We start from the raw sequence: 23,642 nt of genomic DNA on the forward strand, positions 1-23,642 counted from the left end.
TGAAACAAAGGCATTTCAAATCGTTCCATACCCAAGCAACCAAAATCCATAATTATACATATATCAGATATATATATAAATATAGCAATATGAGAAAAGTTCAATATATATCAATAGATTTCTTGTGCATTTTGACACATAAATGGTTTTAATTTGCAACCTCAGTGTTTTTTCATTCTCTGCTCCTAAAGAATAGTTTAAAATCAAAATCTTAACTCAGGAGCTAAAATCAAGTCTTTAAATGTGAAAGAGATATTATTGAATGATTTATTATGATATAGACTTTCATTATTATTATTTTTGTATTATCATTTGATTACATTATTGGCCCTATCACCCATCCCTCTCCTAGGACATGTCTAAGGTCTGGATCCTGCCCTGACCTCTCTCACTTCAACAATAATATAATCAGAGATCAAATAAAATAGTTTTCCCTTTATTGATGAGCATCTATTCGTGTTTAAACTCGAATTAAAGTGTAAAGTTAGATTTGCATGAGTTGTACACTTGAATGATTCCTCTCACAGGCAGCATCAGAACAGGATCCTGGCAACTTGCACCTTGTTTCTGCTCTCGTTCACATTCCTGTCATCAAAGCCACGGGCGGACTGGACGAAACCATCTCCGCGGAGCTTGTCCGGAGGTTTTGATGATTTTATGAAGCTAGATTTGACAACCTCACTCTTTCAATAAATACATTGTAATGTTGCATGTACTTGTGTGGAGGCTTCTTTTCGTTTTCAGTGCTGAGTTTCGCTCTTAGTTGTGATGTGGAACACCACGGGGGACAAGCGCAGCCCCCCTCTATTCACAGAAAGTGGTCTCGTCCCGGTGTTGTGCCCAAAAACGATCCTCTGCCAGAAAGTGATCGTCGTCCGCGGGAGCGCGCGCGGAGTCTGTTAAAGTTGTATAGCCCCGTTTCTATTCGTCCACAGCTGCTTCTATCTGAATCAAGCTATTATAACCTGATAATCATAACAATAATAATAATTACAACCACGTTCATCTTAACCGATGATCACAATTAGGCAAAAGGCAATTATACAGCATTGTCTCTGATTTGCAATAGGTATTAGTGTATTATCCATGTTTAGACAATATTTGGAAACTAGACTGTAATTAACTTGATTAATGGATAAGCTTCATATAAAATAAAGACATTATCTATTTCCCCCACCATCCTTGTGAATTTGTACGGACCAGGTTAATAGCCAATCCTGCCTGTAAGAGCAGGTTATGGATGTTTGAAATCCACTTCTTTTGAAAATACCCCTATCCGTTTGCCAAAAAGTGAAAGCAGCTGCTGGTTTGTAATTAAACGTGTTTTTAAAAGCCTTGATTTCATTCCTGTGAGTTGTATTTGGAAGATTATAGCTCACCCAGTCCTTTATAAGAGGAACTCTATTTAACCACAAAGACAGTCACACACAAATTACACATTAAGAACACAATGAAGGAAGGTCGACTCCAGAGATGGACATAAACATAAGAGAACACAACCATAGAAAACATAAACACCAAATAAAAGGGGCGGTGCTGACTCGACAGCCTGCGCGCGCGCTCCCGTGGACGCGTTCTGGCAGAGGATCCTTTTCCCTGCGCGACACCGGCGCTGCCATCTTGGTCGGAGCTGACTCCGGCTCTGCAGCGACACGACTTCCCAGGAAAGTTTAAACATTTCGCGTCTCCGCTCCGGCCGCTGCTGAGCTCGACGTCTCAAGGCTCTTCCCGAAAGGACGCACACTTTCCCCCCGCGGGGAACACGAGGGACGAGGCCAACCGGTGCGAGCAGACGGGAGGAAGGGGGGGGTCGCGGGAAGGCCACGGATCTCCCGGTGGGAATTGTTTAAAGTGTCATATCGGATCTTTTCGAAGCAGTCCGAGTCGCCGCTCGCTTCACAAACTCAGCCACCATGAGTGGACACCCGCAGCAGCGGCGGCAAGCCAACTCGGGCTCCACGCTTCTGTCAGCGCAGCAGAACGAGCTCCTCTTCCAGCACCTCGGCAGGAAATGCATCGTAAGTTTTCCCTCCGCCACAGAAAACTTGTACTTCTAGTTAGCTTAAAAAAAACAAGCTAACGCCGCTACTTCGTTTCCTGTCCGGAGACGGGCGCGAGCGGAGAGGTGTACGTGTGTTTGTGTGTTTGTGAGCCTGGACCTATTTGTTGTGATTCCTGCGTGTGACCGGGGTGAGAGAGGTGGGTTTGTTTTGACAGCCGGGGCGACCGAGGAGGGATGGAGGGATGGAGGGCTGGGAGAGATGGGAGCTAGCTAAGTAGCCCGGTTTGGGACATTTGTTCAGGGGGCGAATGGCAAGTTCCACCCCGAGCTCCAGGTCTCCTCTCCGCCTCGGACACACCTGAACTCACCCAGACATTCCTGTGACACACCGCTCAGACTCACCATCATCCGCCAGCAGGGGGGGTCCACATCCCTGGGGTTTGTTTCTGTTTATAATGGGGGGGTCTGCTAAATCCATCAGTGGTAAACAATGATCTTCTTTTTTTCATTGCATTAGTGTTCCACAACATAGCTGCACCTGGGGTTGTTGTCAGGAACTGTGTGTGTGTCTGTGTGTGTGTGCGTGCACAGAGGAGATCGTCCCGAGTCCTCCTCCTCCTGCAGGACCTGACGTCTTCGCACCATTACTGCAACGTCACGACTCGACACTCTCCCGCAGTCTCGCATTACGCAGCACGTTTTGCATCCAGCTGAATCATGTTTGTGCGCATCGTGGATTGTGCAGCGAGCTCCACGATCCACCGTCAGCTCGGTGCTCGTGGATTGCTCACGAACACTAGCAGACTTCAAACTAGTGACGGTTCAGTGATCAGTTCTCCCTCCTCAATAATTCTCAGTCAATAATCATCACCGGCTGGCACAATGTAATAATTTCCAATGCATAACCAACAGTCAGTGGTTGTCAGTTTGACTAAACAGTAATTGTGCATGCCTTGCAGGTGAGGCGTTGGCCGCTACATCAATACTAGACTTAAATCTAGACCTCATGTTTGTTCAGTGATAAGTTTTCCCTCTTATGATACTGCAGCATAGTTTGTTTTTTTCTCTAAGTCAACAAGACAGTTTTTACTTTTCAATAATCCTCACAGACTCGCACACTATAATAATCATAACACATGTAAACTATTTCAGAAAGGACACTAATAAAATGCGTGACACACGTTTAGTGGATGCCAGTAGTTCCACACCTAGAATTACACTGTCAGTTTGGCTAACAAGCAAACGTACGTGCCTTGTAGGTGAGGCGTTGTCAGCTGCATGAATAATAGTGGACTTAAATCGAGTCCCCATGTTTGTTTAGTCATTGGTTTTTCCCACTTTATTTTAATGCAGGACAGTTTTCTTATATATATATAAATATTAGTCAAACATCCCCACTGGCTTGGACAATATCATATTCATAGGTAGGCAAGGCCCTTATTTCAGAAAGGAACATGTATATTCTCTTATATTACCAGCTTTTAGTGGTTAGTCGTTTCACACCCAGAATTAAACAGATCATTCCACTGCTGAATAAACAATATGTAGATTTAATATAGATGATCCTTATGTACATGCTGGGGCATAAGTACTTGTGTGTCTTTCTATCACTTGGGGCCGGACGATATGGCCAGAAATTATATCAAGATAGAAATGTTGCTATCATTGATAATATTACAATATCTGTCAAAGGTAAAAGACTGATTTCTGCTCCTGAGTCAGAGCAGTGGGTATAAGCTCTTCTGCATCGACAGAGAACGATCAATAATGTGTTGTACCTCCTCATGGTTTCTGCACAATAAGCCTCGTATCGATTTATGACAATTGTGATAATTATTTGATATTATTTTAATGCCCAGCCCCCATGAAACGTTTGCAGCTTCCTGCTTTCAAGTAGACTTAAAAACTAGTTGTCATGTTTGTTTAATGATTGGTTTTCCCCCTCTATGATCTTATAAGACAGCTTTTACTTTTCAATAATCCTCACCGGCTGGTACAATATATTATTCATCAACTATTCTACAGAGCAAACTAATACATGATAGTATATTACCAGTATGCTGTGTTAAGTAGTTGTACACAGTATGTAGACTTAATTAAATCATGCACATGCAGACGGGCACTGTGGCATAAGTGGTTGCGTGTTTTACAGCAACCTCACCGTGACCCTTGACCTCATGAGTCTTCTGCCCAGTGCGCCACCACCTTTAAGGCAGAGATGCACTTGTATGTCTTTACAACCTGCAAACAACCTTTATTTACCCCCCCCCCCCCCCCCCCAGTAAGGGTTGTTGCTAAATCAGCCTTTATTCCCTCAACAAGGTGTGTATGTGTCAGTATCCATTCCTATATCTTTGAGCCTTTCTCTCATATTTTGAAATTGGGTCATTTTTCTTTGCCGTCCCGTTTCTGCAAATATCTCACAGAGATATCAGCCTGAAAGACTGTCACAGCCTCACCTGTGACCAATCCCCTTCACAGATAAGATGGCTTTTAAAGTGGAGCTGTGTAATGTACATTCAGCTTTGCCCTGTGGATATTGGTCAGTTGAGGTAAAAGACAGAAGCGCAGAAGTAGTTCATCCGTAACTGTTCACTCGGGTCACTTCCTCATAGTGATCGTAGTTACCTATTGATTGTACAGAGGAAGAAGTCTTCCCCTTTGTCAACTTTCTGCCGTGAACCAGTTGTGCGCTCGGTTCGTGAGGTACCTGTATGTCCTCGCATGTTTGCTTTGGGAAGAACACACTTCCTGTCCCATGATACAAGTATGTCAGGCCCGTGTGTGGTCATATGGCGGGATGTCCTGCCCCCCCCCCCCCCCCCCCCCCCTTTTTTACACGAACAAACAACTCTCAGAGGCGCGTCCTCCCACGTCTCTGTAACCTGTTTTAAAAATCCACTGACGACGTTCCACTGGCATTCTGTCAACTGTGTCGCTCGACATGTGACGGAGACGAGGACTCGGGGAACATTCCTCCCTGTCCTACGCTCTTGTGTGTCAGTACACGTCTTTGCATGCAGAGTGGGTTGGAAAGAGAGAGTGTGTTTGTGTGTTGAGAGAGAGAGACACAGAAAGCGAAAGAGGACATTGTGTGTCTCCCCAACCAATCTAATTAAAATGCCCATCAGTGATTTAGTGGCTGACTTGAGTGGTTGTGTGTTATGTAATGCTCTTATTATGCAGACAATGTAAGAATCGGGAAGTCGGCTTGGCTTTATTTCTTTGTGCTGTCCAGCCCAGGCCTTAGCTGCCTGTGTGCACATACATTCTGTGAAAGCAAAACTCTCCTTACCTGTTTGTGTATTTTTAGTGCCGGTCTGTGCCCAAAATATGTTGCCACTTCTAAAAATGGCAACTTCTCATTAAATACAAAGATTGTTCTCTTGCCGCAACGTGTGGTTTGGGATTTTAAGAGCACCAATTAGATTCTTTCCTGTGTGTGTCATTCTGCAGCAGAACAGCTCATTTTATTGACAAATGCATAACTTGGGAATTGTGTACACACCCTGCGTGCTGCATGTCGTAATCACATTCAGGTGCACACGCAGTCGGCTGTACTTGTTGGTTTCACTCATTGGCATTCCTTGTGCTGTTTCCACCGTCAGCAATGCTGTCTGACTGGGCAAAAGGTGGAAGAGGTCCAATTTGCACTGTGTGTGTGTGCGCGCACAGACTGCCTGATCAGCAGTCCTGTCCTACAGGAAGTCCTGTGGTCGGCCTCCTCTGGTGATTTGTGCTGGAGAAGTGGAACATGACTCCTCTTTTCCTCCGCTTCTCCTTCTGTCTAAAACTCCCTCCTTCCACACTCTCACCTGAGCTCTTTCTTTATGATCTGATCCAATCCCTTGCTTTTCTGTCATTTCTCCCAGTTTCCTTCAACCCATCTTCTGTATCTTTTCCTATTCTTCCTCCTTTCCTGCCTTTTCTTTACCACACTGCCTTTGTGCGTCAGCCACTTATCCTGCCTTTTGTGTCTTCCCATCACTCACCAGTTTATGGTTTATACCCGCTTCCACCCCAGGAGATCGTGTGAAGACATGGAGTAGCTCATAGTTTGTGCCAGGATGGAACAGCTTGACAAAATGGTTGATGGGGCAAATCAGGACACAGGCCCTAGTTAGTTTGTCTGACTTGTACAGCTTTTTCACGCAGTATGTTTTTCACATCCAATTGTTAATGTTTTCCTTTTTGACAGTTTTATTAATTTTGACACACCCACTTCCTGAGTTTCAGATTTTCTGAAAATGGTGAATCTTTTTCATCACCGTGTGTCTGTTTATTTCCATTTTTTTTTTTTTTTATTATGTAACCTGCACAAATATAAGCAGTTCCCTCTTTCTCTGCAGTTCAACTCTAGAACACCTTGCATGCTTGTCTTACCCAAGTGATTGCATCATCATCATCATCATCATCATCACCGTAGATCAGGTCATGTGTAGCTGTAGCAACTGAGCGTGTTTGTGCTCAAGAGACGGAGAATTTGTCCGTGAGAAAGTGTATTTTTGGCGGGTTCTAATGACGCCATAGAGCGAGCTCGGCTTCCTGCAGCCTTTGGCCCTGTCATGAGTAATCACTGCTCCACAGGCAGATGGAACCCCAGGGCCTCCGAGCCTCCAAACTGTAACACTCAAAGAGAAAATTTAGTAATAAAGCAGAATTCCTATTATTCTTTTAATCAAATGTTTTTGATGTAAATCCAAATAATCAAAAAGCTTCCAAAGGACTCAGTGTTTGGAGAGATATGAGTAGAAATATTTTGCACACGAAAGACAAATTGCCTCTAAGCAAATAGTTTAAATACCTGTTATTAGCTCAATGGGACTTGTCTATACATTTGAAACAAACGCTATAGTGTTGAAAAATGCAGCCATGAGGCTGTGAGAGAGTCCGCGATGTTCTGCAGCGTCATTCACGTTCCGAGTTTAAAAACTGACTAGCAAACTATAACTATGATGTAATGGTTCCTCTGCAAGTGCATGTGTGCTTCTGTTCTCTCACACAGGCTGTGTAATGTGCAGATTAATGTTGAACAAAGCTACATTAGCTCCGACTATTATCAGCCTTTCAGCTGGTTCCCTGTGGCTGTGCAAACAGTGAAGATGAAAATGATCTCCTATATGCAGAGCTGTGGCCAAATCCATGAGAACACTCATTTTTTCCACTCTAGTGAAGAGATGTGTGATGATATCTGCGGATAAGTAGTTGTGTTTTTTTTGTTTTTACAAAAGCAACACCCCTTGTGTATTTGAAGGCCGCACCTAAAGCACGAGCGAGTATAAGGAGTAAAGGTGGCGTGTGTATGTGATAGTTGGCGCAGGCAACGTGACCAGTCTGTTAAGTGTCAGCACAACTTAACACCATTTACTCCAGAGTGAGCCACAAAGACAGAATAGCATCTGGCCAGCCTAAATTCAAGCAAGAAAGAGACCAAAGCAGAAAAGAAAACCCACAAAGTCTCTGCTGCACAAGTCTGGTGCTGACGGATACAAGTCACCAGGCGTCTCCCCCCCGTTGATGCTCCTGCTTTCATCTGTGTGGTAATGACTGAGAGCACGGACCCCTCAGCGTGAGGAGTCCCCCGGAGCAACCTGTAAAACCAGTGGCAGTCTGATCTGGTCTTGTGATCACAGACGTGTCTCTGTGCTCGCTGCAGGTGTCTTTTTATGTCTTCACCATAGAAGATGCTCCACAATTGCTTAAATGACTGTTATACTTGGTTTTACACGGTGTAGTCATTAAGGTGTTTTTTCTGGTGTGTGTGTTCAGTCTTAATATAGCATTCATCCTTGAGGGTGTTCCTGCTTCAGGTGATACTCAAATATTTGCAGTGTCCTTAAAACCCAACCAGAGTGAGCTCATCTCTTGCAGCTGTAGTTGAGGGTAGTGTGTGTCCTTGGTGACTTCCTGGACAAGTTTGCTCTTCCTGTCAAGCAAGAGACTCGATCTCTTTGACAGACAAGTGTGTGTTGATAGTGACACAAAATCAGCTTTAGTTTCTGCTTGTTGGATCTTTGGCATTGACAGACCCCAAGGGCAGAGCGACTCGACAGCCCACAGAGTCACTGTCACTCAGTCGTCAGTAATATGGTCTTTATACTTTGATGCTGCCCATCAAACAATGGGAAATCATTTTTTGGATGGCGGGGTTGTAGTGAAAGTTTGGCGTTTGTCAGATTTTCTTTCAGCTATGATTGTGGACAAGTCAAGGACTTAAATATATTTTTTATTTTGCAAATTCTTAATAAACTTTAGCTTCAGACCTTTACTTTTATTCGTCCCCTATTCATTTTTCCCTGCTAATATTTATTCACATTTTACAGTTCCCATATGGATTTTATTTTATTCTCTTCCTGTGGTGTGCATCTTTTAAAACCCCGGCGAGAGACCTTTACATGGCTTCTAAAAAACACACCACTCAAGGGACTGTCCATTAAACAGTACAGGCCCAGCGTGACTCTCCCTCTCTGTCTCCCTCCCTGCAGTCATTGTCCTCAGCAGTGGCCCAGGTGTTCGTAGCCGATAGGAACTCTAGCTGGAGCAAGAAATGCGGCGGGGTGGCCTGTCTGGTCAAAGACAACCCGCTGCGATCCTACTTCATCAGGGTCCTTGAGCTAAAGGTAAGTGAAGACGCCGCAAACCGCAGGAAAGACACTTTGAGGATTACTGACAATTTGTGATTTATCGCTAGCTGGTGCTAACGGATGATTGAACTACTCCCAATGAACGTCAGCGGTGGTGCTCCACTGTTCGATATCCATGTTAAAATGTATTCGTGGCCACACAGTACAGTCTGTGGGATGTCTGTTATTAAACGTAAGGCTTATAGCATTTATTGTCCTATGTTTTTGTGAACACCAATAATCTATCGACCCCTTTCTGAATAGGACATTACTCTCTATTAGTTGCTGATGGAATGTTCCATTCACATTCACGTTACTGAGCAAAGTCTAATTCTTACTCATGCCAATTTGACGGCAACAATGTAATATGTTCGACAAACCCCAAACTGATATACTTTAAGGCAAAATGCGTCTGTGTTTTCTTACTTGCAAAAGCCATTTAACTATTATTATTCTGGTTCAGATAGAAAATGCTGTTTACATGGCAGCATCTTATTCAGACGATTGTCTTTATCAGGTTAATATGGGTATATTGGTGTCCATGTTTATGTGTTCATTATCTGTCTGTTTCTTTCCATAGGATGGCAAAATTCTGTTTGAACAGGAGCTGTACAATAACTTCAGCGTCAACACCCCAAAACCCTACTTTATTACATTCGCTGGAGACGTGAGTTGCTTCCTCTATTCCTTTTGCTTATCTATCTATATATGAAAAAGCCTCGCCCAACAATTCCTGCCTCTCATGTCATAATGATTTTCCTCACGGAGTCACCGTTTCTGAGTCTATTTATTATATTCTATAACGAAACACGCACGTGCATAAGTTATTTCCTTCATCAGAAATCTAGTCATAATCTTGATGACGTCGGTTCCCATCATTTAAAACAACATTTATTTTAAATGGATGTGATAAGACCCCTTTTATTTGTGGACTGTCTTAGCTGGTGGGTACAGTGGCTCAGACTCCAGCAGACCATGAGGTATGTGGTATCTGCTGTCTGTGCTGATAAGACTGGGATAGTTCACTGGAGATGGATTTGTAAATGCAGTCATAGAAAACGGATTAAATAGCTAGGGAGGCTGTTGGCACCTCACACAACCTGACAGACTTTACAAATGTACCTTTTATTGAATTTGTACAATTGTTTATGGTTTGTGTGTGTCTGTGTGTGTGTTTACAGACATGCCAAGTGGGTCTGAACTTTGCCAGTGAAGATGAGACCAAGCGTTTCTACGGCCATTTGACAGAGCTGGTGGGGAAAAGACAGAGAAAAACCGGTACCAACTTATTCTTGCAGCAGACTCCTCTATGAACCTCCCTGCTCTCCTAACACAATTTTTTTAAATGCCATGTTTAGGAATTATGAATCCTTTGCTCAAATACAGCAGCTTTCAAAAACCTGTATCAAGCCGAAACCTGAGGTTTTGGCTTGAGCTTATCTGACTGATATGAGCACAAGAGCTAATTCATTTCTAAACATGTCATTTTTATGAAGCTCTTTCACACAGAACTGGGCAAAAACATTTCAATACATGAAGAAAATGAATGTATAGGTCCTAGATTGACGTCCTCGAGCTGCTATGTGAACTCTGGTTTACATAGACTTGAACGTCTGATCTAAAGTATCATATATTTTTGCCTGGTACTGTCACTACTCGTTCTTCTTTTCCTGCAAATGTGCAACCCCTCTTTCAGCCTTCGCTCTTCAGGTCCTCATGTATAAATGGATGTGGTCAGAATTTAACCCAAACTCCTTAAAGTCACATTTTAACAATTTAAAGTCATCCACCAAATGTTTCCCTGTATGGAAACCTCACATTTACCATGGACCTCAATATTTTGTTTCCCCACCCACACACACACACACACAGCAGTCAATGGGACATTCTGGATCAATATGAAGGGTCTGCCGAATCGAATGGTCAGACAATTATGTAGACTGGCCCATAGGGGGCGCTCCAGTTTCAGTTAAAAATGAGCAAATGATTGATATATTAAGAAAAAGGTGACTTTTCAATATGAATAGAATATTTATCCGGTACCAACATTTCAACTTTGGGACTACAAGACCTAATGGAACATTTACACTGCCTTTGTTCTGCGTTCCACCTTCTATCTTATCTCCTCATCTAAGGAAATGAGCTGTGAATGTTTGTGTGCGTCTGAACAGGGTGAGGATTCAGCTGAAGACACCTGCTTCATGCAAAACCACACGGATACATTGTTAACCCTATTATTCTGGCACTGTTATCATCGCTTGCTTGATCACGACCGTCCGTCTTCCTTCTTCCTCATCCGCTGGGTAGTTCCCTGACCTTTTCAAATGGATCGTCCTCTTTAATCTTTTCCTCTTAAGCTATCTGCATTGGATCCTCATCTTATCTACAAGGCCATCAGTACTTTGTCTGTTTGTGTCTGAGGTTAATCTGTTAGTGTTTTATGGTATATTTATGGTTCTATGTGAGATGGGAAGCATATTGCCCTCTAGACGGTTGACTGTTATGCATTCATATATGGATATAATTTATATAATATGTATAATAGCTGTAATGTGTGAGTGAATGAAAGTAATGTCTGATTTTCGTCCCGTTAACGCACTAATCGAACACTTTGCTTGGCAATTTTTCTCCGAATAACTTTCACATCCCGTCGAGCCCTTCGCTTTAAAACCAACAACACTTTCTTCTGTGCTCTCGCGCACATTCTCTTCTCACTAACCCAGTCCGCTGCTCAGCGCTGGATTGTAATGGTTTGATTTGTGTCTGTGTGTTCACAGAGAAGAGACGTGACCCTCCAAATGGTACGTTTTTCACCATTTCTTGAAAATAACCTCCGATATGAACAGAGGTGGAGTGTTAAGCCCGCTTCTGGTGTGTGTCTGATGATGCTGGGAAACGTTTGGGTCGGTCTGTGTGGTATGTCAGCTGGGTGAGGTCTCAGGATAATTCAAATATTTGTTTTACTTGGCAGCATGTCAAGGCTGTGCAGCATACATAGAATTACATGAATGCGTTGTCCTTAAAGTAAAGTCAAAACATTAGTGCAACGTTGATGGACACTATTGTCCCACAATGCATTGCACAGAGAAAAACGAGGATTCTTCTCATAGCAGGAAAAACTAACTGTAAACGGTGGTGATATTTTTGTGGGAAAAACCTTGAGAATGCGTTGAAGAGTATTTGATGCTTATCGTGCAAATCCTGTGATATTTTCCGATTGTACTAACTGCTCAAGACTGACAAGTACAATGTGTTTTGGAAGTTGGACACAATTATCTGTTCTGCCTTCTATTCTACATTCTTTTTATACTCTTTACTGCAGTGCATGAAGATCAGGTCAACCTAGAAAAACAAATGTTTATTGAGCTGTAGACAGAAGCAAACATCTAGTTCAAAAGCTTATTAGAATCCCTGAAACTCTTCTTCGTTCCTCAAAATGTCATCTTTAAAGGGTTTGTTGTGAAAGAAAATCCCTTAAAATGGCTTGAATGTAATTCCACACCTTACTTCCTCATTTCCTGACTGGGATCAATGAATGTGATAAAATGGCCTTGCAGCTGCTCCCTGTCTCCATACCCTCACAGCGCCACCTGGTGTTCAGTAGGGACTAAGCCCCACAATCACAAACCCTGTCTGTTTTATTCAGTTTTTTTTCAGACTGGCATTTGATTACTGTGTGAAATTTGTAGCCGTGGTATTGACTCCTTATTTCCAGTCAGAATAAATAGAATACTGTAGGAAACCAGAGGAGATATAACCCCATGATCTTATTATTATATTATATATATTATGGCACTGTGTTTACATCCAGTACAACATAATATTACAGCACACTGTAGTAGAGTCTTAACTCGTGACTTGTGTGTCATTCAAGGCTTCACTCGGTCACTCAGTGTGATCGGATGACTAAAGAGATGTAATGTATTTGTAGATAAGCACACATCTGGGGGGTTTTCTGCACATATGGTCCAATAAACAGCCTAGTTTCAGCCACTAGGAGCAGGAGATGAGCTCAGCTTTTCAAAGAGGCTGCTACTGTTTCAGCGAGCTGGCTTATTAAAGTGTGTGCGAGTTGTGTGTGTGTGCATGTGTTGTTTTTGTGAGCAGCCGTGCAGAAATCTTAACTTCACAATTTGACACATTTAAGCATTTAGCTGATGCTCATATTCCGAGCAGCTTAGCAGCACTGGGCCTGTGGATGTTTTGATTTGGGTCACACATGCTCAGATGCCATATATGGTCAGCGATGCGATAAACCATCTTGTGCTCATGGTTGACTTCCTACAGAGAGGGACTCTGATTTGTGCGGCACACGTGTCTGAGCCTAGTCGTGCCGTCATGCATAATATGCGAGTTTCTCTTGGATAAGTCGTGCATGGTTTCAGTTTCGGAATAAATGCATCTTCGTCTCTGAATTGGTTCAGTTCCAAAGGAAATCTTTCTTGATGTCCTCACACAGACGTTTCTTCCCTCCGTCTCCATCTGTCTCACTCTCACACTTCCACCCCTGCATCATAGCTGTGTTACAGTCTTTCCTTCTCTTCTGCTTTTCTCTTTCTGCTCGCCCCTTCTAATCGTTTGACCCTGTCTGCCCTCCGCTCCTCATTTAATTTCTCTTAAGTTCCCCTCTTTTCTCTCTCTTTGCTCCTGTCTGCCTTTATGCCTTTCCCGCCCATCGTCTCATCCCACAGATTCATCATGTTGTAGAAACCCCTGAGATTAACGCGAGATTAAGCCATGGGTTGGGGGTTTAATGGTTACGTAAAGTCCAGGGCTAAATCCCTAATAATTTGCCGGGATTAGATCCATTTGTGTGTTTTGCAGAGAATGGGAGGAGATTGTGGCCGAGGTGGGCGGGGAACTGGATCCCATTGAGCCAGTCAGCACGATAATATAACCGTGCCCCCTTTTGAAATAAGGGAATAGAAAAAAATGATTGCAAAGTATATACACAAAGATGCAGAGCTCAGACCCGCTGGCACAGCAAAGAAACAGAGACTGGGAAAAGAGGAGACATGGAAGAGCGCTGTTAAAGTAATGGAAGGAATGTAAGAGGAAGAGCTACTCCGGCTGTTGGCTGGCTGAGTGGCTGGCTGGCGCTGTTCCCTTCCCATGGCATTGCTGGACGTCAGCCTTCACATCTCAGACAGCATGTGTTTCAGCTCCACCAGATGTCTGCAGAAGTTATCTAGTCAGTAAATGCACCAAGTCCATCTTACGTTGACTTTTTTCCTCGCCTGATGTTTTGGAAATCTCGAGGATCCTCTTTGTTTTCTTTAACTTGAGAAGACTGGAATCATTGCTGAGACGAGTCAAGTGGATTCTATTGTTTCTTTCATCGTGCAGAGTTGCATCTAAGAGGAAGGTGATCTTTTCTGAAGCAGTCTTCCCCGGTTGAGCTTGAGGAACTTCTTGCATCGATCAGAACTTCTATTTATATTTCTGCACATTTTTATCTTGACCGAGACACAAGATACTTTTGGTTGCTCTTCCCTCACCACTCATGCCCAGCTCTCGTCTACAATGATGTTCTGCACCACCTTTCTGTCTGCTCCCTCTGAGGAACTTAACCCCGAGGGCAGTGGTGTAGGAGGGGGAACAGCAATGGGAGGTGGAGGTCTGGGCCCAGGTAGCTGCCTGTCTTCCCTGCACTGCCTCGTTCTCCCTCAGGACGATCTGTACCCGTCTCTCTCTGACCCGACCGCTCGGCGCTCAGTTGGCCCTGAAGAGCGAGCTCGCAGCCTGGTGGGCGCGATGCTCCTGGACGTCAGTATGACCCCCTGCGCCCCCAAACAGGAGAGTGGGTGCATTTGGGACCGGGTGAGAAGGCGACGCAGTCGGTCGGCCTCGCCTTCACCCAGCAAAACTCCTAAAAGTCCCTGTAGTGAGAGTGGCAAAGGTATGTGCTACGGCTGAGGCACTGGTGGAAGAAGTAATGAGACCATATTGAATGTGTTCAGTTTTTAGATGGTGAGACTTGTGGAACATGTGGAGAAAACATGGTATAAAGGAACAAACCAGACATAAATAGATGATTTCGGTTTGGTGCCATAACAGAATCTGAAATACTGACTGGTGCGTGTAGAGAACATTTTGCAGCGTGCTGACCTCTTGTTGTTGATTTAAATCCCATGTTGTATGGCTGCACGTGTACAGCTGTTGGTCCATCTGATTGGTTGTTTGCTGTCCACATCAGCATGTACAGTTGAATGATTTGTGGCCATGTCCAGGTTCCCAGCTTCTCTTCTTTTTTTTCTTTTTCTTTTCAAACGAAACAATCATCTTCCTCCTCACACAAATTTAGAAATGCCGAACATGTTTCCCATTATTTCCAGAGTATGCCCTGAGTCTTAGAAAGTCTAATGATATTCAATCATCTGAATTTTAGGCCTTTAAAAAGTCTTAATTTTGTTTAAATATAACATACTAGGTCTTAAATATGTTAACTTTCATTTAGCGCCAATTCCACTGTGCTTTAATATTAATTTAATGGTATAATAATATAAAAAAAATCATCCAGTTTGTAATGTCTCCTTGTTGTAGTTCTCTACAAACACCGTGGTCAGAATTGATCTCAGTGCACTTTTGATGTTTTTTCCTATCTCTATTTAGGAGCGTGTTCTTTTAGTTTGAGAGCAGGACTTTCAGATTGTGTAATGCCCTCACTCAAAAGTGAGAGGATGTTGTTTTACACAAGTGACAGTTTGAAGGATTGTTTCACACACGCATCATCTGTAAAGTGATTTTGCATTAGAATGAGAAATGACGGTATGGAATGATCATCTTTGTGAAGATAGTGTGTCACCAAACACAGAACAAGCTTTGCCCCAGAGACACTTCCCCGTCCTTCTGGAATAAGATTTTGTTCAGTGTCGGCTCTCTGTCTGAATAAGTCTTGACATTTCTGTTTGTGGCAGTAATGAGATGACACGATAATCCCAGATCCCTGAGCCACTTTCACGCCCTTAAATCCCAATAAAACCGTTCTCGTCTGTGAGCCACAGTCTGCAAAATCCATTAAATAATGGATTACATAATAAAACGGACACTGCTGGCCCTGGAGCTGGGGTCATTTTTCATGTTTAATGACTTGTTATGCACTCAACGCTTTTATGTTTTCTCAATTACCGGACTTTTATAACCTGTGACCCTTTAAATATAAAAACATATCTGTATTAACTGTTTAATAATACTCCTTTTAGACATGATGGAAAACCCACAACCCATTCTTGCGGGGTATTTTTTAACAAAGCCGTTCCTCTAATGAATTACATGTGCCCTGTTACATAAGCCGTAACTCTGTCCCCTTCTCTTTGGCAGGTCCCTCATTGCCCATGGCAACAGTCGACATCAAGAACCCGGAGATCAGCAATGTGCATCGTTACCATAGCAACTCTCAGGTGAACAACATTGTGCACTCCGCCTTCCCCAAGAGGGAGAAGAAGGTCAAGGGCAAGAAGAAGAGGCTGACCAAGGCGGACATCGGCACGCCGAGCAACTTCCAGTGAGTCGGTGGCGTTTATACCGTGCCCCTAGAATGGATGCAGATTTGCAAATTCAGTTTAAAGACCTGCTGAATGTAGGGGTAGTTTGGCTTTATTGTAGATACACTTCCCATATGAACCACGCTTGCCCACAGTCTGATCCCCTCCCTGTTACTCTCCATATAAGTGCTGCTGAATCTGGGGGAGGTATTAATCCAGGCTGTCTTTACTTATCCTGTGAAATATGTGATGAGGCTTAATAATGCAGACAAATCTGTGCCGTGCTCTCAGGAACCGTGTCAGCGTTTGTAAGGTACCGCAGGTTATCTCTGGCTGTTTTCCCTGTGCTTGTAGTAAAGAGATTTATTTTCCTCCGTCAGTGTGGTGCAAACTCTTTTTGACCTTTACGTGACCTCACATCCTCTTGTTTTTCTTTTCTCACAGGCACATCGGTCACGTAGGATGGGATCCAAACACGGGCTTTGATGTAAGCAGAATTCACATAGCATAACTACATTCTGCACATGTCGCAGTTAGTGACCCTTGGATATTCTTAAAACTTGGCCCGTGAGCTTATCCGTTTGTCAGACCTCCTCCTCTTCAAGACACATTTTTCAAATTATGTAGCGGCTCCAAAATATTAAGCCGAGCTGCGTGGCCAAGTCGCCATGAGCGTTACACAAGGAGATTTTGGTGGAGAGAGTCAACCTGCATCTGCATAATCCATGGACTCGTTCCCAAAAAAGCTGCGTCAGTAATTATGCTGCATAGCGAGTTCGAGATCACGCAGGTCAGAGGACTTACCCTGTTCATAACTGGGGGGGGGGGTGGAATCTGATGATTTGGTTTCATAAGGTAATGCTTTCAAGGACTTAGATTGATTTGAATGTGTGACGTCAGTCAAACAAAGCACGCTCACCTCTCAGAACCTCAGGCTTAAAATGAGTGGATTCACACATTTTATATTCCAAGTTGATAAATTTGTCTTTTTATTCTTTTATAGCCTCATATCCTAGAAACTAGTTTAAAGGACTTAAACAGTGTGAGCATCCGAATCACTTCATCTACAAAGGGTGTTAACTGGTGCACCGTCACATAGCTAACCTAAAAGTGAATCTCTTTATTGTCTGTGTTGAAGTAGCCAGACCTGTTCTGACTTCTATTTAAATACCGGGTGAATGAAAAATATGTTTTTCCAGCATCGCAGGATGTAGTGTTATCCCACACCACCAGGAGGCAGCATCCCCTCTGTTATTGTGGTCATCTTTTAAGCTGTTTTTACAGGGAGAGCAGAAAGTGTCTCCACACAGAAGAATCTTGTTAACATAAATATTTAAGAAGATTAAGTACGTCTCACTTTCCCCTCCTCATTAAAACAGAATAGTATTTTTATTATAGCCAGTGTCGTAGGAGAGAAGTGAGATATATGCTATTAAAGTTAGATTTGTTTCTTTTCATCTGTGGTTGATAAATTAGGCCAAACCACTGATAAGAAACTATTGGTTCCTGTTAAGTAATTCATCACTGTGTTACACATTAAATATTTAACACAGTTAAAGTCACTATGGCTTCTTATTTCAGACATTAACATTTGGTAGACTTTTGATTTAGTTATTAAATTGTTCCATTTTTAAGGTTAACAGTTTGATTGTCACCTCCCCTGTCTCCATCTTCAGTTTTACATGGAAGCATTCAATAAATGTTATTTGTTTTTTATTCTCATCCAGTTGAATAACTTGGACCCGGAGCTAAAGAACCTCTTCGACATGTGCGGCATCTCCGAGGCTCAGCTGAAGGACAAGGAGACCTCGAAGGTCATCTACGACTTCATCGAGAAGAAAGGAGGCGTGGAAGCTGTGAAGAACGAGCTGCGGAGACAAGGTACTGCAGACGTGGACTTTGAGAATACAGATCTGCCCCAAGACATGATGAACGATATGAACCTGTTTTTGCAGGATTGGCATCATGTGTTTTTTAAAGCACCGATTGTCACTTTAAAGACAATCTAACCAGTTTGGTGGTTTTATCCCCAGGTCCGCCCCAGTGCAGCGGTAGGTTTCTATGCATGACCTGCTGTGACAGCTCATGACTGCATGTGGAGTTCGACTTTAAAACGGCCAATTAGTTATAGCGTGTGAGGCTTTCGATGTTTCTTAAGTCAGTTCAGTGTTTGCTCTTCTACTCTTGTTTGTACTTGAGGTGGATGTGCTTTTATTACCCGTCTCTCGGGCTCAATATCACTAGAGACACTATCAATACAGCGTTCCTGTTCCAGCTGCATCGTGTTTTAGTCAAATTCACGAAGTTGTTATCATGCAACGATTACGTCTCTGCTTTACTCTAAACTCTGTGAATGAACTCTGCATGTGAACTGGCAACTTTTGAACCAGCAGACAGACTCAGGTGCACCAGATCGAAACTTTCAAGAGTAAATCATGTAAATGAAAAGTCTGTATGATTGAAGGGACAATTTCAACGTATTAACGTCTGACTGGACTTTGTTTTTTGACAAATATTCTGTGAAACTTTTCACAATATTTCACAATATTAGGCGAAGGCTGCCCCCTGTGGCTTGGTTTTATAACTGCATGGCTTGATACAAGCAAGAAGTGGGGAACTGATGAGCATTTTGAAAAGATTTGCTGTGAAGGTTTTTGTGAATTTCCACATCTTCCTACTCCTCTTCACGAAAGTAGCGTGAAGAAGAATATGAATTTCTTCCAGCTGCAGTTCGAGCTCTGAATAATGAAAACTGATCATTAGTGTCTGTCTTAACTTTTTTTTTTCTTATTTCTCTTTCTCTCCTCAGCTCCTCCACCTCCTCCATCCAGAGGTGGCCCTCCTCCCCCACCCCCACACCACAGCTCGGCCCCTCCTCCCCCTCCTCCTCCTGCACGAGGGCGAGGTGCCCCGCCGCCACCTCCTCCCTCCAGAGCTCCCATCTCCACGCTCCCACCTCCCCCTCCATCTCGGCCGGGCATGTCCGCCCCACCGCCGCCCCCCCCTCCAAGCCGAGGTTTTCTCCCGCCTCCCCCTCCGCCGGCTCATGCCTCAATTCCTGTGGCCCCGCCGCCACCTCCACCTCCTCCGCCCTCGTCCTCGACTCCATCCGGTGGAGGCGCACCGCCTCCCCCGCCTCCTCCTCCCCCACCACCTGGCCCTCCACCCCCTGCTCCTCCGGCGCTCCCGGAGACGCCCTCAACCGGCACGACGGCACTGCTGAGTCAGATCCGAGAGGGCAGGCAGCTGAAGAAGACTGAGCAGAAAGAGAGGCCAGTGTCCAACGTCGGCAGAGACGCACTTCTGGACCAAATCCGACAAGGAATCCAACTTAAAGTGGTCAGCTATTCACTCAATCGTCCCTCACAGCTCGCCTGTCAATCAACCATCATAATCTGCATCCTGTGCTTTAACTGTGGCTGATTTGTGCCGTCTCGTTCACAGAGGGACGACAACACAGACTCGCCTCCTTCCAGCCAAGGTCCCTCGGCAGGCATCGTAGGAGCGCTGATGGAGGTGATGCAGAGAAGGAAGGCTATTCACTCTTCAGGTACAAACACACAAAACACTGACACGGTGACTCTATGACAGGTTTGTCCGACTAACAGCCCCAAAACACAAAATATTCAATTTACTTTTATGTAACTGTTGTAATAGATCCCACTCTTGACATGATATAAAAAAAGTATTAATTTATAGTGAGTCATGAATTAATACAAAGAAGGATCCTAATAATTATTTTAAATGCAGCAAGGAGGAACTTGTAATAGATTCTTATTCCACATCATATGTGTTTCTATGAGTTATTCCGTACAGAATTCCACCTTAAAACAGCTGCGGCATCTGCCTCACATTGAAACTAGACTTTCTGTAATTCAGTGTCAGGTGACACTTTGTCCCCAAAATAAATCAGACTTTCACTACTTCCTCGTCAGTCTCAAACAAACTTGTGATATTCCATTTCAAGCGTCTCATTGGGTGAAACGTCTCTTCCCTGCTCGACAGTAGTTCCTTTAAATGCATCAGGAGAAGGAACAAGACGAGAACACACATATTTACAGAAACAAGTGAATTTGTTTAAACCTAAAAAAAGACCTGCGTTGACACTTACCATGAAATCCATCTTCTGTTCCACAGACGAGGACGATGACGATGAAGATGACGAGGACTTTGAGGAGGATGACGAATGGGACGATTAGCGATTTCCTCTTTTTTTTCTTTTTTTTTTCTCCCCTTCCTATCCCTCTGGATGACTATGACACTAAAATTGTTCTCGTCTTTCTAAAAAGAAATCTTTAATTTCAAAATGATAAATATAAATGTTCTATCAATTTGCTGTATATTTTTGTTGCCTTTATGCTTTATTTTTTTTATTTTTATTAATCTGTGCAATACCTCATTTAACCTGTAAATGTTTGTCACTCTCATATCTTAGGTTTTTTCGTCACGTCTGTTCCTTGTTGGCTCCTTTTCCGTCTCTGGACAGTAAAATGTCTCATCTGTCATTTTAACTGTGTCCTTCCCACGTCCCCGACCCTGTGATGTCAATCACCTCCATCTGTCACTCAGCCTCCCGTCGCACATGTTCCCTCCCTCTCTCATTCCCCGGTCCTTGAATCAACATGTGCAATTTTACATCAAGTTGTCTCTTGAACCTTAGAATTTAAGGTTTTTTTGTTTGTTTTTTATTCTTAATTATTTTCTTTGTTTCATGTTTCCTTTGGTCAGTGATTGAAGGGGAGGGCTTTACGAAACCAGTTGCCACAAATCCTTCATAAATCGTGTCCTCGTTGTCCATCAGGAAGAGAAAAAGAAACTATTTTCATACCCTGTTGCTCTGTAGTTTATTTTTACTTAATCAAATGATCCTAGTTTAGCACTCGTATTTTCTTAAAACAAAGAAGAAGAAAAGAAATGGAAATATTTAGCTCTGTTTTCTGTCGACTGTAAATTTGCTCCAGAGTTTTGAGTCTCGTTATATTTTTGCACACAGCGTGAAAGTGGAGACTCACTACAGGACATTTCCAGGTCTGTGTTTGGAACATGGACGCGCTTTAGGAAATGAGGCAAAGACCATGTGGACGTCAAGCATTTGAAACCGTTATCTCACCACACTACATGCAGTGAACACAAGGGGGCAGCCTACGTCATGTCTGCCTACCGATTGTGAATTCTAGTTCTCTTTTTTTTTTTGTCATTGTCACACTATAGATTCTACAGACAGATAAATGCCTGTTTGTTGGAATCAGGTATCTCATCATGCTCAGTTTGAGGAATAAAGACATTTTAATTTTACACTGCTGATGCTTGTAATGGGTCCATACACTAAGTTACTGTGCAGAGACAGCCAGGTGGTGTTGTCCCTCTTGTAGACACTAAGTGCTGAGACGGGGACAATCGTTGGGTTCATGGCATTATTCACTAAGTATCGACAGTGACTTGGCTAAGCAGTGCGGGATGAGGTGTAGCATTGTACCAGACAGCGGTCATCTTTACCCTGCAGAGACCAAGTTATCACAAGTTGACGTGTAATTACTTTTTCCCCAGTAATTCTTGGAATATGCTTTGTTCCAATGTCGATTTGACACAAAGAAAAACTATTGCTAATGCTAAATTATTTGATCAGTAACAGGAACGGATTAAAAAAACATGGCCCATATCTGCCCCTGGACTACAAGCTGGCCCAGTGTGGTAAAGCGAAGACGGTAAACATTCATAACCATATTATTTAAACAGGGTAAATTGAAATAATTTAGTTTTTCTACAGATTCAATATTTCATTTAATTAAAGGAACAATTTGAAAAGTTGCGTGGTCCTGCTTTAATGGAAGCCATGTTGGCTCCACAGAACTCGGTAGTTAGTTGGTTTTTAACCTTCCTACTCGCTTTGTCGACCTAAAGCAGGTTTAGAATTTCGCTCTTTTATTCAACCAGACTCTTGGTTTATTTCTCTTTGGCGCCTGATAATCCAAGACATTGTGGACCAAGCATTAGCACAATATTTAAAGATATTTTGAAGAAAGTTTTGCAACACTACCAGGGGCTGTGGGTTATAATAGAGCCAATACAGAAATGTTTGTCGCTCTCTCAGAAAAACATAATTGCGCTGAACTATCTCTTGCTTTTCTCTTGTCAGCCAAAAGAGGCCTGTTGGTGTGAAAGTCTTTGAGAGACAAATTGCCACTAGTTAGATGTAAGAACCGACCTCTTGTGTCGGATATCAAGATACTTTTTTGGGGGGGGAAATAGAAACCTAGCCATGTTTACGCTGATGTTCACGTCTGTGGGATATTAAGATGTGGATGTTGGGCCTCATCAGAGAGGCCTGACAAATGAACTTGTACGTTGTACACTCCAATAAAAAGGTTGAGATTTACATGCCGTGGTATTTGGGATTCTTTTATCTTCAGGCAGTTGATCATTTAATTTATTGAGCGTCATATATTTGATCTTATGTCTCATGTAATTTGAGTATTTGCATCTCTTTGTCCATATGTGTGTGAGTGAGTGAGTACAGGCCTCATCACCTGCAACAGACGGGGAGTTGGACAGATCTGAGAGCAGACGTACAGTTAGTCAATCTTTGTTTCCCCCCCCCCCCCCCCCCCCTTCATCTACCTATCAATAGCAATATGCAGCTGGGCTATAAAAGTGATTCATTGTGTGTGAGGGACTGACATAGATGAACTTTTTTGTGAGTCCGTTTGTCTTGTGCACGGATACCAGACGTCTGTCACATGTATTGTGTGTGTGTCAGTGTGCATGTGAGCTAAAAATACACCAACTGTGAGAAAAGAACACAACGTGACCGTAGTGACCTTCCAGGAAAACAAGCCAGGGACTAAAAACAATCACGACAACAACCACTCGGTTCCCTTTACCACTTATTTTTAGATGATGGCCACCGCACTGACCTGGTTTCAGTTCCCTGCTGCGGAGCTCATGAGGGGGATTAGAGCAGGTGTGGTACTTTCCACCAGATGATATGGACACTGATTCCATAGAGACCCCGACCAACACACAGACTCATGAAGATAGAGATAAATCATTTAGAGAAGCCACTGCATGCATGCAGTTTGACTTGATGTACAGTGTATACCTAAAAGTACACAAACATATAGGTATATTTGTATATTTTTTATAGATTTATTTAAATAAATGTGTATATATATAATACAGATGCTATAACATTAAAGTCAAGTAAAATGTTACATATTTATATCTATTATGTGTGTGTGTGTATGTATCTATATGTGTGTATGTATATAGATATGTTATATATTACACATTTATATCTGTGTGTATAAAGTTAGCATATGACAATACAATGCAGTGAGATGCCCAAAGCAGAATATCACAAGTATAATATATCATATATATATATATATATATATATATACAAATCAATGGTGTGTGTATGCTAATACAACATAGTCAGATGTCCAATTGGCTAATTGTTAAGCTAAAATATGACAAAAACAATATTTCATAAAATCTCCCGAATGCACTTGCTGCTGGTTTTCTTTTTATGAA

General features: G+C 42.9%; 1 protein-coding gene across 2 annotated transcripts; it reads left to right on the forward strand.

Moving 5' to 3' along the window:
* Nucleotides 1-1,611: 1,611 nt before the first annotated feature.
* On the forward strand, nucleotides 1,612-22,485 carry waslb (WASP like actin nucleation promoting factor b). 2 transcript variants are annotated; one of them, XM_053414993.1, is made up of 11 exons: nucleotides 1,612-2,018; nucleotides 8,488-8,622; nucleotides 9,206-9,292; nucleotides 9,807-9,903; nucleotides 11,403-11,426; nucleotides 15,946-16,129; nucleotides 16,554-16,596; nucleotides 17,837-17,990; nucleotides 18,919-19,448; nucleotides 19,554-19,659; nucleotides 20,247-22,485. In XM_053414993.1, exons 1-11 carry the CDS (start codon nucleotides 1,914-1,916, stop codon nucleotides 20,306-20,308), a joined length of 1,527 nt encoding a protein of 508 aa, XP_053270968.1. In that variant the 5' UTR covers nucleotides 1,612-1,913; the 3' UTR covers nucleotides 20,309-22,485. The 2 variants fall into 2 exon arrangements, with proteins under 2 accessions (XP_053270968.1, XP_053270969.1); XM_053414994.1 differs by lacking the exon at nucleotides 11,403-11,426.
* Nucleotides 22,486-23,642: the final 1,157 nt, after the last annotated feature.

This window comes from Pleuronectes platessa, chromosome 22, assembly GCF_947347685.1.
Source record: "Pleuronectes platessa chromosome 22, fPlePla1.1, whole genome shotgun sequence".
In the NCBI taxonomy this organism is placed as follows: domain Eukaryota; kingdom Metazoa; phylum Chordata; class Actinopteri; order Pleuronectiformes; family Pleuronectidae; genus Pleuronectes; species Pleuronectes platessa.